General features: G+C 37.2%; 2 protein-coding genes across 2 annotated transcripts in view; both read left to right on the forward strand.

Annotated features, from left to right (window-relative positions):
* The first annotated feature begins 2,989 nt into the window (after nt 1–2,989).
* Nucleotides 2,990–5,250, forward strand: LOC107753134 (rano class II histocompatibility antigen, A beta chain). Its single transcript, XM_016569258.1, has 5 exons — nt 2,990–3,162; nt 3,408–3,677; nt 3,761–4,042; nt 4,508–4,621; nt 4,748–5,250. The coding sequence occupies exons 1-5, from the start codon at nt 3,105–3,107 to the stop codon at nt 4,816–4,818; spliced, it is 795 nt and encodes a 264-aa protein (XP_016424744.1). The 5' UTR covers nt 2,990–3,104; the 3' UTR covers nt 4,819–5,250.
* Nucleotides 5,251–9,353: 4,103 nt separating this feature from the next.
* Nucleotides 9,354–17,072, forward strand: part of LOC107753154 (histone-lysine N-methyltransferase SETD1B-A-like) — a 15,156-nt gene continuing 7,437 nt past the window's right edge. The window contains exons 1-12 of the mRNA XM_016569276.1: nt 9,354–9,396; nt 9,515–9,657; nt 9,811–9,909; nt 10,222–10,486; nt 10,675–10,796; nt 11,250–13,256; nt 13,361–13,516; nt 13,767–13,851; nt 14,139–14,323; nt 14,469–14,550; nt 15,049–15,471; nt 16,424–16,642. Of these exons, the coding sequence (XP_016424762.1) occupies nt 9,354–9,396; nt 9,515–9,657; nt 9,811–9,909; nt 10,222–10,486; nt 10,675–10,796; nt 11,250–13,256; nt 13,361–13,516; nt 13,767–13,851; nt 14,139–14,323; nt 14,469–14,550; nt 15,049–15,471; nt 16,424–16,642 (3,829 nt within the window). The remainder of the gene's footprint in view (nt 9,397–9,514; nt 9,658–9,810; nt 9,910–10,221; nt 10,487–10,674; nt 10,797–11,249; nt 13,257–13,360; nt 13,517–13,766; nt 13,852–14,138; nt 14,324–14,468; nt 14,551–15,048; nt 15,472–16,423; nt 16,643–17,072) is intronic.

Consider the following 17,072-nt stretch of genomic DNA (forward strand, 5'->3'; position numbering starts at 1 on the left):
TTGACTTGGCTCACGAAGATCAGCTGTGCCTTGACTTGGCTCACGAAGATCAGCTGTGACTTGACATGGCTCATGAAGATCAGCTGTGACTTGACATGACTCACGAAGATCAACCGTGACTTGACTAGACTCATGAAGATCAGCTGTGACATAACGAGACGTTGTTGTGACTGCCATTTTGCGAACAGGGTCCGCTGTCGCCGCCATTTTGTGAGCGTGCTCCAGTGCGGCTGCCATTACAGGAATGAGTGCGTTGTCGCGTTCCTCCGCGACACCCACCGTGAACGCTGAACCAACAGTCCACAAGACATGATCCAAAAAACTACTTAGTGACAAACGAGGACCTTCATGAATCACTCTTGATTTTACAGGCTGGTTAAGGCCATCACAGAAAAAGTCAATTAACATACAGTCCGGTAATTCTGAGCCATTAGCCAAAGCCAAATATTCCTCAATGTAACCCTCCAGTGATCGTGTGCCCTGTTTAAGGGCTAACAATATTCTTGCCACATCCATCCGCTGGATCCTTGTGAGGCCGAGTATTCTGTTACGGGGCGACAGAGACGTGCTGATCCATCTGCATGCTTTTATTTAAGAGACCTGGTCATAACAAGCATGGGTCAAACAATGGCAAACAGGTACAACACAGGCAAGACAAAGAGTAATCCTAGGACAAGCGACCGGATTCGTGACATTAGCAGAACAAATAGCAGAACATTAGAACATTGCAATCTAAAATCGCTCTTTAAAGCTTTAAAATAACAAAATTAAAAGTTAAAATCACTGAATTAAAAATTAAAATAAATAAAGAAAATGACTATATTTTAACTGGTATAAGAAACACACATTAACTCACTTGAGCTTAATTAGTACTGTATTAGCTTATATTTGATTTACCCATTACAATAGTCCCTATACAGTTACTGCTATCATAAAAATATATTTGTATGTAGGTTTAAAATTCTACAAAAAACACATTTAATGTCCAACAACAAATATTTTAGCAAAATGTATATTTTACTCAGAATTATTGCGCTACTATTCAATTGCGCTCCATCTGTTTTGCGCGCAGCAGCCAGCATAAGCCTCACCCACTCCTAACAGTAAAATGGATATATTTCATGACTTTCTAATATTTACAGATGAAAAATATACCTGTGACATGTCAGTTATGCACTGAGGAAAACACAACGTCTCAAATGCATTAAACAGCACAGATATATTCGCTGTTTGTCATGGTGAATAAAGAAAATGACTATATTTTAACTGGTATAAGAAACACACATTAACTCACTTGAGCTTAATTAGTACTGTATTAGCTTATATTTGATTTACCCATTACAATAGTCCCTATACAGTTACTGCTATCATAAAAATATATTTGTATGTAGGTTTAAAATTCTACAAAAAACACATTTAATGTCCAACAACAAATATTTTAGCAAAATGTATATTTTACTCAGAATTATTGCGCTACTATTCAATTGCGCTCCATCTGTTTTGCGCGCAGCAGCCAGCATAAGCCTCACCCACTCCTAACAGTAAAATGGATATATTTCATGACTTTCTAATATTTACAGATGAAAAATATACCTGTGACATGTCAGTAATGCACTGAGGAAAACACGTCTCAAATGCATTAAACAGCACAGATTTATTCGCTGTTTTCCATGGTGGATCGATTTGATCAATGATCAACATTGAGGGCTGCTTAAGAATAAGCGTGCACAAATTACTGAGATTGCATGAATTTAAATTGTCGTTTATGGAACCGCTTTAGCCCCAATTGATGTTAGATTATTTCAAGTAAGGTTTTGGAATTTAATCCCCACTTTTCTTAGCATCTTTTTATGAAACAGGCCTCGGGTCTCCGTAGTGTTGTGATATGTCAGATTCACACAGCAGCAGTGGTGATGAGAGCTAAAACCGCTTGAGAAACAGTTTAAAGAGGAGAAATCAATCTACATATAAAATATTGGTCCCAGATTATTGGTCACTTTCTAAATAATAAAAGTATAGCACATCCACTAGAAATTATATATAAATTTTTTTTTACCGATGCAAATATGTTAGAAGCCCATACTTAGCATGTGGGGTTCAGTGGGACCGCCTGCTTGGAAGATACCCTGAAATCAGGGGAGGCCTCCCAACCTTACTACCCAGGCTGAGAAAACGCTCTAGCACAGGAGCGAGGTATCATCTTCTGCGCTCGACTCCCGAGAGGAGGAGCAGGATAGTGCTGGCTCACTAGCCCTGTCTATGATCCTCAGATCATGATGGGCCAGACCCCTTTAGAGGTAAGCGATCGCGCCTGGTGCTGCATTGCGCTGGGTGTATGATAGGGCCCTAAGTGTTCAGTCACACAATGGTATGAGAAAATTAGATAATATCATATGCAGAGCATATTCACCTGAATGAATCAATATAAATGCAATAAAATTAGACATATTTTACTGTAATCAAATAGTATATTAAAGAAAAATATTATTCTACTCTGATACATTGATGGTTTTGTCAGGTAGGCCTACTGCAAAGTCAATTTTTATTCACAGAATGTACTTCAAAAATGAAAATTTACACACCCAGTCTTGTTGATAATGCATATAATGTCAAAATTTTCAAAAAAAAGAGTCAGACAGCTCCCTATCAGCAAACAATAAAAAATAAAGGAAAGAAACAAACAAAGGGTATAAAGTATTGAGGCAACAACAGAAACATTCCGCAATTTAGAAACTTGTATATCTGAAACTTTTTGGAGTGAGAGAGTGACCTGAAATCTCCTGTGTGTCCTCAGTTGGAGAAACCCAAATGACAAAACTATTGGAGTCAAATAAATGAACAATGAGTTTATAAACAATGTCTATTTGCCAGCAAATGCCCACTGAACTTTCATTTCCGCTTTTTTTTTTTTTCTTTTCAGTTGAGCTCTTGTGAAAAATGTTCCAGTCTCAATCAAGTAACTTAATCACATGTTGTTATGTGGGTCAGTCAGAAGCTTGATTTTCCAGTTTGATGAGTTGAGATGGCAAACTGGGCTGGCATTCACTGTAACTGCAGTCAAGCTCATTCCATCTGCATGCCAGTAAAACAACACTGAATGCACAATGCAGTATGATCGTGTGATACGCCTGGCCTTGTTGTTGTCCGTTTTGTTTGAAACAGGTAAGATATAGTATGTTTTTAATAATAATGAAATAGTTCTACATGAAATTTCTGTTCATACTTCAATAAGAAAATCTGTATGCTAAAAATGAATTTAAAAAATCATTAGGCTATACTAAAAATCAGTTGAAATTGCAGATAGAAATATCTCTACTTAAATATAACTATTTTTATACGTTCAACTGACTGTATCAGGAAATATATGATTATAGAACTTTCTAATGGTTTGTTGGCTTTTTTCTTAGTTCATGGACATTATGGATTCATCCTAGTTCTCTGCCGTGTACTTGGTTCTCTACAAAATGTTGAGCTTATCTACTCAATCAATTATGACAAAAAAGAACTGCTGAGATTCAACAGTACTGAGAATAAAGTTGCTGCTTACACTGAATATGCAATGAAATGGGCAGATGATTTTAATAAAAAACCTGAGTGGCTACACATGGAGGCTGAAAAAGCTATTGCTGACTGCAAGCGCTTTGGGCAGCTATACCTCCCTGAGGTAGAAAAAACAGGTGAGATGCATTAAACACTAAAAACTTTTTGAAACACGCATGAATCAATGTGAAACACAAAAATGATGTCATCATGTCTACAGTAAAACCAGAAGTCACAGTCCGATCAGTAAGACAAGCCAGTGGTAAAAATCCAGCCATGTTGATCTGCAGTGCCTATGACTTCTACCCTAAACCCATCAAACTGACATGGATGAGAGATGATAAAGAGGTGACAACTGATGTGACGTCCACCGAGGAGCTGGCTGATGGAGACTGGTACTACCAGATCCACTCCCACCTGGAATACTTCCCTAAACCTGGAGAGAAGATCTCCTGTGTGGTGGAGCACGCCAGCTCCCATAAACCCATGATCTATGACTTGGGTAAGAACAGAGCTGATACTGCAAAATACGACCACAGAAACCAAACTATAGTTTCTACTATCTACTTGTTCCATTTTTTTTTTTTTCCATCTTACTGTAACAATAGCCAAAGTCACACAGCACTACAAAGACTCTGGAAACAAAGTTTGATTCCTACAGAAGATATTAGTTTGAAGATGTACAGAAGATATTGCTTATTAGTTTCAGAAGATTAAAAAGGAAATTTTGTTTGTTGCATAGCCTAAACAATTTAACCAACCACAGAGGAATCTTGTTCAGGCCAGCATATTATTATTGCTCATTGGTGCTGTTGGACTCTTTCATTTTAGTAGGAATTCCTACAATTCCTACTCACTGGGTTGTTGGTTATCAATGGCAATTTTATCTCACAGCATCTTCTAGACTTAGCGGAAGAATTCTGTGCATTCCATAAAAAAACATAAAATATTTTATTTTACTTTGCAGATTCATCGCTGTCAGAGTCTGACAGGAATAAGTTCATAACTGGTGCTGCAGGGGTGGTGTTGGGGGTGATTATGGCAGCTGGAGGACTGATCTACTATAAAAGAAAACACACAGGTTAATGTGTAGACACTCACACACAGTTTTAAAAAAATGCAATAGTGCATTATAAATCTCATGTTTTCTCAACTGTTATGTGGTAAAATGCTCATGATCTAATTTTCATGATCTTTCATTTACTAGCACTCATCATATCAGCTGGAAGTCAATGCTCAGAACCTCTGCAGACAATTAGCAATGCTGAAGAGCAGTAGATGAACATTGTGTAACACACTGTGTATCAGCATATGAAAGACGGAAACCCTCCATAAGATCTTCAGAGACAAAAGGATTACCAAAAAGAACCAGTTCAACTGCAAGTTTTATTGATTGAATTTAGTTTATTAACTATAAATGAACTAGCTGATTAATTTCAGTTTATTAACTGCAAGTGATTGATCAAAGAGGGAGAAGTTTTCCTCTGTGGTTTGTTCTAATTGCACACATTCCTTTTTGTAAAGGTTAATGAAAATTAATCTACATTTGTATGTTGATTCATCATCTATTTTTTCAATCTGGAGTGCATGCTCTGTCATAGACATCTCAATGAAAATAAATCGACAGATAGGCTACTTTATGGATTATCCATAACTGGTAACTATTGTGGAGAAAAAGCACAGCAGCTCTATTTTAAATATTTGTTTCAATGTGGACTACCAATGACAGCTGAGAAAAAAAGAGGATGCAGTTATAGTAATCAGGTTACATGCAAATGTAGTTCTTTTAGATGTTCAAATAGACAAAGTCTGATAATCAGGTCTTTTAAAAATCTAAATATACATTATAAATATTTGTAATACAATGTTTTATCAATGATATGAGGACAATGTTAAATTTTTTATTTGACATACTGTAAATTACAATACATTATAAAATTGTATATATGACAGTGAGTTGATATTAAGATTGATAGACATAACAGTCTATCAGTTCAGCAGAATAAATTTCAGATCTCTGTCATACATAAAGAAGTCCTGTTACATATCCCCCCCATAAACTATATATTATCTTAAATAAATCTGATATAATTATTAAGAATATAAATATATTTGGAAATATGAAATCACAAAATAATAATATTTTGCCTGTGATGAAAGAGTTGACAGATTAGACCATCAAAAATCAATTCAGTTATTACTACGGTTTAATTTACAGATTTGCCTATGTTTCACATGTTCACACTTACATTTAATAAACAGAGTAAAGGTTATGCATATTTGGCGTGCTGTCCGAGGGGAGGGCTTCGAGCTCGGAAACTGGCCCAAACCAGAGTACCCCCAGGTTGAGATAGGAATAGTAGAAGTGAGGAGATCGTTTCTGTCCAGTCTGCTCGTTTTATCGCGTTTAACCACAGCTGTCGTCTGTTTTTTTGTCTGGCAGTGGCAGCAGATATGCGATCAAATTTCTAATTTGAGGCTGTATTACGTCGATTCTGGCACCCAACATCACAAGATGATATTTTAAGCTCCTTATGTAGCCGAATCTGCGCTGGTTTGAATGGGCCGCCTCCAGTTTCCCCTTTGTTTTGCTGCCTCCAGCTAGCCCTGTGACGTCGGCTGACCCTAGTTACCTGTGGTTGGCCTGGCCGTGCGTCACTTGTGCACTCAACTGTTTGCGAAATGGAGCTTTGTGCTTGTGTATCCTACCTCTTTCATTCGGCCCAAATCCAAATATTCCATAATATTTCCATATTTGCGATGTAACGTATCTGAATGATAAACTATTATTTATTATGTAAATTATAGGCTTTGTACTTCAGTCGCGTTCCAACGGTGACACAGAGGCGGGCGCGCTGATGTTTGGTTCACTGTATTTTATTTTGATAAAGTACCAACTGCGCTATCAAGTTAGCAATGCTGGAACTGATGTGTGTGTGTGTGTGTGTGTGTGTGTGTGTGTGTGTGTGTGCGTGCGCGCCGGCGCGATCACTTCAAACTGTTTCCTTATACCATCAGAATCAACTTTAAACACAACATTGTCTTATTAATAATGCATCACTGTATAAATGTCTGCTTTTATTTGTGTACACTCACAATGAAAACAAAACATTGTGCTTTTGTAAAATAAAGAAAACAAATAGGATGTTGCTTTCTGCCATTGGAGTTTCCTTTCTGTGAACAAATTACGTCTGTCACAAAAATGAACTGAAACTCAGCGTATATAGGCTACGTTACGTGTCGCACTGTTTTTTCCCTTGTTTATCTGTAAACTAAATCAAATATATTTCAAGAATTTGTTTCTTGTATGTATATATATACTGCAGATTTTATATATATAACATAATGTAATAATTTTTAGTATTTTCACATCTAGGTGGAAAAAATTGTAATTTGTACTACTGTCTGTTCAAAATAAATGAAAAGAAACCGAGCATAGTAGATTTTTTTTTTCTTGTTGTACCGAAATCGTATCGAACCGTGACCCCCGAACCAAGGTACGTACCGAACCGTGACATCTGTGTACCCTTCCACCCCTACTAAATATATATCCAAACCCACAACTTAATAAAAATAAGAATTTATGTCTAAAAACAATTAGAGAATTTATAGGCCTTTTATATAGAGCTATATAGGAATCTATGGGCTAAACCATGGAATTGCAGATGTTTTTCTTATTTTACTCCCACCAGATGGCACTAAGCTGGCTTCAAAATGGGATTTTAAAGGCATTGACTCTATTTTAACATAAAATACTGCATTCATTGAAAAGTAATATAAAAATATATATTTTAAATTTTTTTATTATTTTCAATTCATAATTATTGCATAAATATTAATTAGTGCCATGAAATTATCTCAAAATACAAAATAAAAAATATTATTGAACAAAAATATATTCACTTTTGACCGTTAAGATCACAAGTGTGACTCCCAAATGAGGAGCACCGGAGGGTTAAAACTCACCTGCCTTTAGCTTTTTAGACCCTAGATCTTGATTAGCTTGTTCAGGTGTGTTTGATTAGGGTTGGAGTTGAACTCTGCAGGACTGTGGCTCTCCAGGACCGACATTGGGGTGAACGAATCAAGCCTGCAGGAAGAAGAGAAAGAGACACTGGACCACAGACCCACAATCTTAAAAAAAAAACACACACCACACGTGCACTGATATTCAAATCACTAACAAATAACTGTGGCAAAGTGTATGAATACAAATAATGAATACAAATAATGAATACAAATAATGAATACAAACTTAAAATCTATAAAAATCATAAGCAAAGCAGCAGGGCCTAGACATCAGAGGTATGCACAGACATGTCCATATGCACATAATCCAAGAGTGGAATAAAGAGTAAACTGAAGACTGAAGACTCTGCGTGATACAGCTCGTTACTGTAGGCGTCCACAACTCCGAAAATAACCACATTTACAGCCCATGCACTCACACTCTTGCATCTAGGAATTATGTCCCTAGGATTAACACAAAATAAAGTAAAGAAACTAAACATCCTCATACAAACTCTAAAGGCACCTGCTCAAATGTCACACTCGTACCACGTTATGGCGCTTCAGGGTCACAATACCGGAAGGAGACAGAAAAGGTCAGAAAGCATCAGGAATTTACGCAGTCTCCCAAACCTCAAGCTATTTATAGGGCAAAATAAATATGTACACCCTATCCTATACACCATCCTTATTATCCACTTGGTCACAATCACGTTGGCAAGACATAAGGCCCAGACATAACTTTTTGTTACCACTGTAGTTCAGATAAATCATGTTAATGTGGTTCAGCTCGATTTTGGATGCTGATGTAAAATGGGGAATGAAAGAATTAGCCCACATTTTACAGGATATGGAGCACAAGATCTCTCCGTTAATGCAGTATGGCACTACCCCTAACTGCACTACATGCCACTAGCAGACCTGTCTCTGGATTCAGGTGTGCACCTACTTTGACTTTGTTCATACAGGCACAACAAAAGTGGAAAGTACCAACATTTCCCCATCCCAGGAGATCTTATTCTTATTGATAGGGGAGATCCAGTAGGTAAGTTGGAGGTAAGAGTGAGGTAAGTTGTAAAACAGTTTAACCACAGGTTAATGGATGTTAAATGACAGAACTGAAATAATCAGCAGATTTAGTAATTTATTTCAATATATACTGTAACATTTACTGTAACATAAAACTTTCACTGTTAAAAAACGTTCAATGTTAAAAAAGTTAGAAATATCACGTCTGAGCATTCAGGCTATTGCAACACCTATTTGCCTCATACTGGAGTCTGGACCCACAACACAGATTAGGCCAGTATACTGTAGACATACATTTGTTGAGCAATTTTCACAACAGCATTCTTTGTACTTAATTAAATAGATTACACATTTTAGAGATAATTATATTTCATAACAACTTTAATTTTAGAATAGGGAACAAGAATAAAAATACTTGATATTATTATTATTATTATTATATGTTTGTAGTGTGTTTTTTCATTGAAATATTTTACACTAGCAGATATTGCTGTAAATATTTTAAAAGTTAATATTTTGAGTTGGTTATCTATAATATTTAATTGGCCTAACAGCAAGATTCTGCTGATCGTCTTCTCGCTGTCCTGATGACAGCGCGGGTGTGGCGGCAGGTTCCTCCCACCTGTTGTGCAGCAGTGATGCGCTGCTCCTCTTGGGAGACACGTACGACCTACAATGTACTCCTGACAACAACCTCCTGATATTTACAGGAAATATCGTTTTAATCAGCGTCCTATGAAGAGCATTTTACTAACATTGTACAATGACTGCGAATCATGTACGAAAGCGTCGAAAAGGAGGGTCAACAGAAAGATAACGGTAAGAAATAAACCTGTATCAAAATATCTGTTGTAGGCCAACTTATATATACTTGACTCAGAGCTTCCGTCGTGTAAAAACGGTACTTTTCATCGTGTGCTGTGATTCTCCATTTTAGGTGCATTAGTAAAAACCGATAGTTGTGATCCCCCGGAAGACGCAACTCCAAACTGGAGTTGTTACAAACTGATTATTGATCCGGTTTTGATCGGCGGAAGTCAGAAACTGTACCGCTATGATGGACAGCACTTCAGCGCACCGGTGAGTACATCTGGTTTCAAGCAACTCAATAATAGCGACTAATATTTATATAGAGGTTAACATAATGATTAGTTATCCAACTTAATGAGATCTATTCATATTTACACATGTATTCTGCATTGTACAAAACCTTACTAAATCGTTGTCTGCCAGCATCCTAAATGTTTCCCTGTGGATGTTGTACGAGATCCCAGAATTGCACGTTTTTGGACAAAATTCAATGAAGCAGACTTCCCACTCCCTAAATTTAAGGTTAGTACCAGGTTACATTAAATGCAAGTTTTCAAAATTAATAAACATATAACTAATATTCAATAAAATTCAATTAAATACAATTGAGTTATTTTATTCCTGAGGTCTCTGAGATCCCAAACAAGTTTCCCAAACATTTTTCATCATGTCATCTGAAGAGTTATCAAATTAATAGTAATTTCTCATAAGTATCAAACTGATGTTAATGTATGCTGTCTGAGCAATTACAATTTCCTGTGGGTTTTTCACATTCAAAACAGAACAACAAAAATAATGCCATGTCAATAAAACTAATAATTTTTTTTTTTTTAGGTTGATGAGAATTATGTTGGAGTGCCAAAGGAGTTGACATTTGCGAGGCTTAATGACAACATTAGAGATGTATTCCTATCTGAAATGTGTAAACATTTTGGAGAGATTCAAGATTTGAAAGTTTTATACAATCCAAAGAATAAGAAGCATTTAGGAATAGCAAAGGTTGTTTTTGAATCTGTAAATGCAGCAAATAATGCAGTAAAAAATCTGCACAACACTTCTGTGATGGGAAACAACATCCATGTGGAGTTTGACCCCAAAGGTAAATACATTTCTATACTCTCACTTCTCAGTTTTTCTATAATACCTCTGATATTTCTATAATATCAGTATCTTCTAAATAAAATATTTCATAAACATGTCTATGCAATCTGTTGCAATTGCCACATTCACTGTATTTGCATTTGTATGAATCATTACATGATCATGATCTTCATTGACTGGTTTTAGGTGTGAAGAGGAACCGATACTTCCAGATGCTTGTTAGTGGTTTATATACACCTTTTACTCTCCCTGTTGGAGAAGAAGCCTGGGCACCCCAGTCACCATCCTCATTCACTGACTCTTTAACTGTGAGTACAAACCATAGGCATTGCTTGTCTTTTTCACCCCCTTTCTCAGCCCCCTAAAAATCTGTTGTTACCTCAACTGTCAGCAGGAATATTTGATTATTTATTTCTCATTATTCTTCATTAAAAACTTTTATTTCTAATTTCTTTTAGTGATGTAAAATAGTTTAATAGCTTAAATCGCTTAAATCCATCTCCCATAACTGTGTGGGGGATGACTTTACATTATATTATATTGTTGTCGTACATAATATATTATTATATGTAATATCTTCATGCTTGGAACTCTCCACTTACTTGAGTTATACTTTGCTGTATAACATCACATGAGACGTGCAACAGTTAGAGATCCTCACAAACAGTACAGCAAGAGCTTATGGCATTGCAATTTATTATTATTATTATTATTATTATTTTGTTTTTAAGTTAACTTGCAAGTCTCTTTCAATCTTTCAGGAATATGAACCACTGAAGAAGCTGTCATACACATTATCATCATCATCATCCTCAATATGTAATGGCTCCCCTTCACTGGATTGTTCTACTCCATTATCCACAGATACCGCCTACTCCAGCATGCAACAGGACACACCTAGTAGCTTCTGGCAGACCCCTCAATACCAAGATACCCCTTGCACCCCTTCTCTGACCCACAGTAGACCAGGCACACCATCTCAGTGTGAGAGGACCCCAAATGAGTCTACTCTGATAAATACTGCCTCCAGTGTTCCTTTTATTCAACAGTCCATCCCAAACATCTCACAGCTTCAGCCTGGTCATGTAACTCAAGCAGCCTTCAAAAAAACTAGCATTCAAGGTGCTGTGCAAAACTTTTGGATGCTAGGTGGAGCTCCCTCTCAAAATGGCAGCTTCTCAAATAGGCAAAGAACTCCAGGACGCAATTCTCACCTTAACAATCATGTTCGTGGAAGACACCGGGTCAGACCTCTTGAGAGCAAGTACCAAAACGCATACAACCGTAGGCCACAGCACCACTATATCCATAGACCTGTATATAGGGGAGGTCATTACCGCTCTGATCCTGTGGCCAATCAACTGCCTTTTAGTAAATTTCAGGAAGCTCCAACCACACCATCACTTTCAGATAATTTCACACACCAAAACTTTACTGGCTTAGTCAAGGGCCTCAGTGTTAATCACAGATCTGTTGCTGAAGATCGACCATCACTTCCTAATTTGGAGATACTGCCTCAAAAGTCTATTGGAGTGAATGTTCATCACATTCATCCTGATATGCAGATAAATGCAAATACGTCAGAAAATGCTTTCAGTAGCACTCAAGTACCTTGTAAGACAACTCAAGAGGTGAACCAAAATCATTGTTCACCACAAGCTCAGTCTTCTCACTCATATACCCCAAAACCGTGTCCTTCCTCTGAAACCACAAAAGATCTTTCAGAGCCCATAGTGCAGTGTCCTTCTCCTGAATCTCCTGCTCCAGAATCAAAGCCTGACAGCCTGGACTCTCGTATCCAGATGCTTCTTAGTGCTGGAAGTCCAGTTCTGCCCCTTCTGAACCAAGAGAGTTCAGACTCAGAGACTTCAACTACTGAAGAGCATGATCCAGACTATCATCCTCAACCTTCTCCCAAAGCTCCCAGCCCCTCTCCTTGTTCCACAGATGTTGTCCTAAACCATGACCAAACATCATCTATTGCGTGCAATAATGGCTCTCATCCAAGAGAAAGTTTATCTGGCATTGAGGATGTGAGTCTCATTCAGCTCTGTGATGTGACAAAAGACGATCATGAACTTCAATCAGCCAGGAAGTCCAGGGTCAACCCAAATGAAGGTGAAGATACTTCAGATCAGCCGTGTAGTATACCAGTGATCTGCAGCAACAGGAGCTCTTTACCTCCTCCCATACCTGAAATACCCCCACCTCCAATCCTCATTCCACCATCTGCTCACTACCCCTCCCTTCCATCTCCTAATTTACCCTTAAAAATGGGTCCTCCTCCACCTAAGGCTCCATTGTTACCTGGATACACTCTGCCTAGTTCTTCTTGTTCATTCTTCCCTCCTCCAAAGATCCAGAAAGTCTGTAGGCCACCCAACTGGCAGGGTAGCCAAGTACCTCTTCCCATTCCTACTAGAATAACACAAGGGCAAACCTCATTCTCACCACCCTTCCTCCCTCCACCCTTTAATTTCATGACTCATCGCCCACCTTACCCTTCCGATGGGTGTTCATCTGCCATATTGAGGTATAGACCACCTTGTCCTCCTACCCCCATGCCCAGGTTTGACCCCTCAGTACCTCCACCAGGTTATGTCCCTATGAAAGAATCACCCCATAAGGCAACAGTGGATCGAGTTCTAGCTGTTGTTGCTTCAGAGCTACGGGCTATCATAAAGAAAGACATACATCGCAAGATGATTGAGATTGTGGCATTCAAAGCGTTTGATCAGTGGTGGGATGACAAAGAACAGGTGGCTAAGGTGGGATTTGATTTTTATTTCAGCTGTATTGATAAACTGTGTAGTGTCAATCTATATTTCCATTTCAACATTGTTTTCATATATATCATATTGTGCACATCCAGGTGTCCAACCCAACTGTTAAATTGGAAGGAAATAAAGATACAATGCTCAGAGCGATGGAGCAGCACCTAAGAATGGGGAATGCAGGGGTTGAAGGCTCTGTATTGGGCACAGGAAAAATAAGTCTGCATGGTGGCATCAAACTACCATCTTTTAAGGTACAAACTTGGCACTTCATATACATTTTAAAATATACAGTACAATAACTGATTTAGTATGTATTATGCACTTCAGTATTGTCTGCACTTTAATTAAATTAAGTCAAACAGTTTGTTTTTTAGTCTGGGCTAGTTTTGTTTCACAAACCTGGCAACCTTGTCAAACAGTAATGTAAAGCAAAGACATTAATTTTAGGTTTTTAGTAGGATTGTGTTGTGATTTTGAATTATGATATGTGTTCATGCTCAGTTAAAGAGGAATGATCCATTAAGTCAAGCCTCCAATGATGTCAAAAGGATCTGTCCTCTTGGTCTTGAGCACTCTGAGGATGAAGGTCAGTTTGGAATTAGCGGTTTCACTCTAGGTTAACTGTGACTTTATACTGTGTCTTCCAATTGTAAATTCAAAATGCAACATAATACCTTTATCTTACCTTTATTTCACAGTTTTTTTTCTTTTACTCTGAGGTGTAAACATTCTCCCCATAGTTTTGTAATATTGTTCAGACATGTACTGTATGAAGTTGAAATTGCGCTTTTGCATCTGTCTTCAATTTGCATCCTAATTGCATTTGAAGTAATCTTACAGACTGACAAAATATGGTCAACATTTATTTCAAAGAGTCAGAGCAGCAAACAGCCCCACATAATGTTGAAGAGGACACAACCAAAAGTGTCAGTGAAGACACCATGGTGAAACGCAGGCATTCCAGGCCTCTGGCATTAGATAGTGAGGAAGAAGAAGATGAAGAGAATTCTGACAAAGAAGAGAATCCCAAATCTGAGGAAGTTCATGTGTCTGCTCAGGTATTATTTCACTCTTATAACTAAAGATGCACTTGTATAAAAGTGATATTAAGCTGAAATTGTGAGGTTTGCTTGGAAGATTTTGAGAGGATCATTCATCTGTCACGAATGGACAAGGGTTTGATGGTGTCATTGTTTTTTTCAGGAGGGTGATGAGATGAAAATTGATGAAGATAAGAAGAGTGGTCCCTGTGTTATCATAGAGGATGAAGATCACTCAGATACAGGTATTCACTGATATTTGTGTCAATTGTTAAATAAAGTAATTATATGTATTTAATTATATATATATATATATATATACTGTATATATAGTACAACATTCAATTCATATACAAATACAAACACAAACACTACCATTCAAAAGTTTGGGAACAGTAAATGATTTTTTTTTTTTAATGAATACTTTTATTCAGGATGCATTACAATGATTAAAAGAGACAGTACATATGTTTATAATGTCTCAAACAAATTTAATAAATGCCATTCTTTTGAACTATTATGATTCACACTGAAGACTGGAGTAATGGCAGCTGAAAATTCAGCTTTGCCGTCACAGGAATAAATTACACTTTAAAATATATTAAAATAGAAAACAGTTATTTTAAATCATAAAGCCTTGGTGAGCATAATAGTCTTCAAAAACATTGAATAATCTTACTGAATCCAAACTTTTGGATGGCATCTTGTATGACAACTTTATTATGTTTCTTTATACCTTTCAGATACTATCAGCCACACAAGTTCGAACTCATCTGCTTCTAAAAGCCAAGGATACGACTCATTATCCTCTCCCAGAACTGTCTCTGACTCCTCAGCTTCTTCTCCATCTGTTATTGACTCCTCAGTTTCCTCTAGATCTGTCTTTGACTCCTCGGATGACAGAAGCGACAATTCCTCAGACACTTTGTCTTCTGGGGAGGATGATCAGTTGGATTGTGAAAGTTCTTTTTCTGAAATTCCACATGAGGACAGAAAAATAGAAGAGACTATATGGATATCTTCAGATGAGGATGATAATGAAAACCAAGAGATGATTCACACACCTGTAGACTCATCTTTCACACACTGGGAAGAAGATCTCGACCCCCCTGTGACCCCGTGTGCGCCAGATTTAGTAGAAAGTGATATGGACCATGAATTATTCGGTTAGTTCATTGAGGGTCAGAAAGCTCTCGGATTTCATCAAAAATATCTTAATTTGTGTTCTGAAGATGAACGAAAGTCTTACGGGTTTGGAACGACATGAGGGAGAGTAATTAATGACAGAATTTTCATTTTTGGGTGAACTATCCCTTTAATCAAAGATTTAAACTTGACATTTAATAATGAAAATATTCATAAGAAAACTGTTTTGTCCTTTTTTATTATTTACATTATATTGCAAGGAGAATGTACAGTGGGTACGGAAAGTATTCAGACCCCCTTAAATTTTTCACTCTTATTTATATTGCAGCCATTTGCTAAAATCATTTAAGTTAATTTTTTTTCCTCATTAATGTACACACAGCACCACATGAGGACAGAAAAATAGAAGAGACTATATGGATATCTTCAGATGAGGATGATAATGAAAACCAAGAGATGATTCACACACCTGTAGACTCATCTTTCACACACTGGGAAGAAGATCTCGACCCCCCTGTGACCCCGTGTGCGCCAGATTTAGTAGAAAGTGATATGGACCATGAATTATTCGGTTAGTTCATTGAGGGTCAGAAAGCTCTCGGATTTCATCAAAAATATCTTAATTTGTGTTCTGAAGATGAACGAAAGTCTTACGGGTTTGGAACGACATGAGGGAGAGTAATTAATGACAGAATTTTCATTTTTGGGTGAACTATCCCTTTAATCAAAGATTTAAACTTTACATTTAGTAATGAAAATATTCATAAGAAAACTGTTTTGTCCTTTTTTATTATTTACATTATATTGCAAGGAGAATGTATGTGTTTCAGTTATCTGCACATCAGATGTTTTTGAGAATTCTTAATATTTTCTCATTCTATTCTTTTTTTACCTCAACTGGTGTATCAAAACATTAAGAAATGTCTAAATCATCAGTGTTGACGGATGTAATTTGTGGTTCGGCTCTTTCAGATTTGGGTCCAGCTAGAACAGAAGACCCAGAGGAGGAACTGAGCGTAAGAGTGTATATGCAAGGTCTGAAACTACCTGAGCCTCTCAGATACACCTTACATGACCCAGTTAAACACTGTTTAACACACAAACTAAAGCTCCCAGACCCGGTGATATTCTTCTCAGACCAGGAGTCAGAGCTGCCAAGCCCACTGTCTCCTACATACAGAGGACTGTCAGGTAAGAGTTTACTCTTCACTGATCCATTCCACATTTCCAACACCATTTCAGTTTTTTTTTTTTTCTTTCATAACTTTTTATGATACACATTTGTCAATAGCAGCTTTACTCAAAATAGCAAAATTAAGCCAATAAAAGGAAAAGAAAAGGAAAATACTGCCTTACAACCCCCCAGACCCCCCAGTGAAAACCACATATTTCATCATTTATGAAATTTGATTTTGATTTTCTAGTTGGTAAATTTCGTAAATTTCTAATATACAAGCAAACACATGCATGCACACACACCTGCATATATATATAGGGCTGTGCAAAAAATTGAATGCGGTTTTCATGCGCATCTCGTCAGTAAAGCCGCTCCTGTGATTAGTAGTAAATCTCCAACACGTGCTTTCAGATGGAGCAGCAATGAATCGCCTGCGATTTTGAA

This window comes from Sinocyclocheilus rhinocerous, unplaced genomic scaffold, assembly GCF_001515625.1.
Source record: "Sinocyclocheilus rhinocerous isolate Xijiao unplaced genomic scaffold, SAMN03320098_v1.1 scaffold20, whole genome shotgun sequence".
Taxonomy (NCBI): domain Eukaryota; kingdom Metazoa; phylum Chordata; class Actinopteri; order Cypriniformes; family Cyprinidae; genus Sinocyclocheilus; species Sinocyclocheilus rhinocerous.

Excerpts from the sequence above, each read along its gene's own strand:
- LOC107753134 (XM_016569258.1), top strand. The coding sequence starts at position 3,105 with ATGCAGTATGATCGTGTGATACGCCTGGCCTTGTTGTTGTCCGTTTTG. Across the intron at positions 3,678-3,760 it reads CCCTGAGGTAGAAAAAACAG|TAAAACCAGAAGTCACAGTC; the intron begins GTGAGATGCATT and ends TCATGTCTACAG. Across the intron at positions 4,622-4,747 it reads CTATAAAAGAAAACACACAG|CACTCATCATATCAGCTGGA; the intron begins GTTAATGTGTAG and ends TTCATTTACTAG.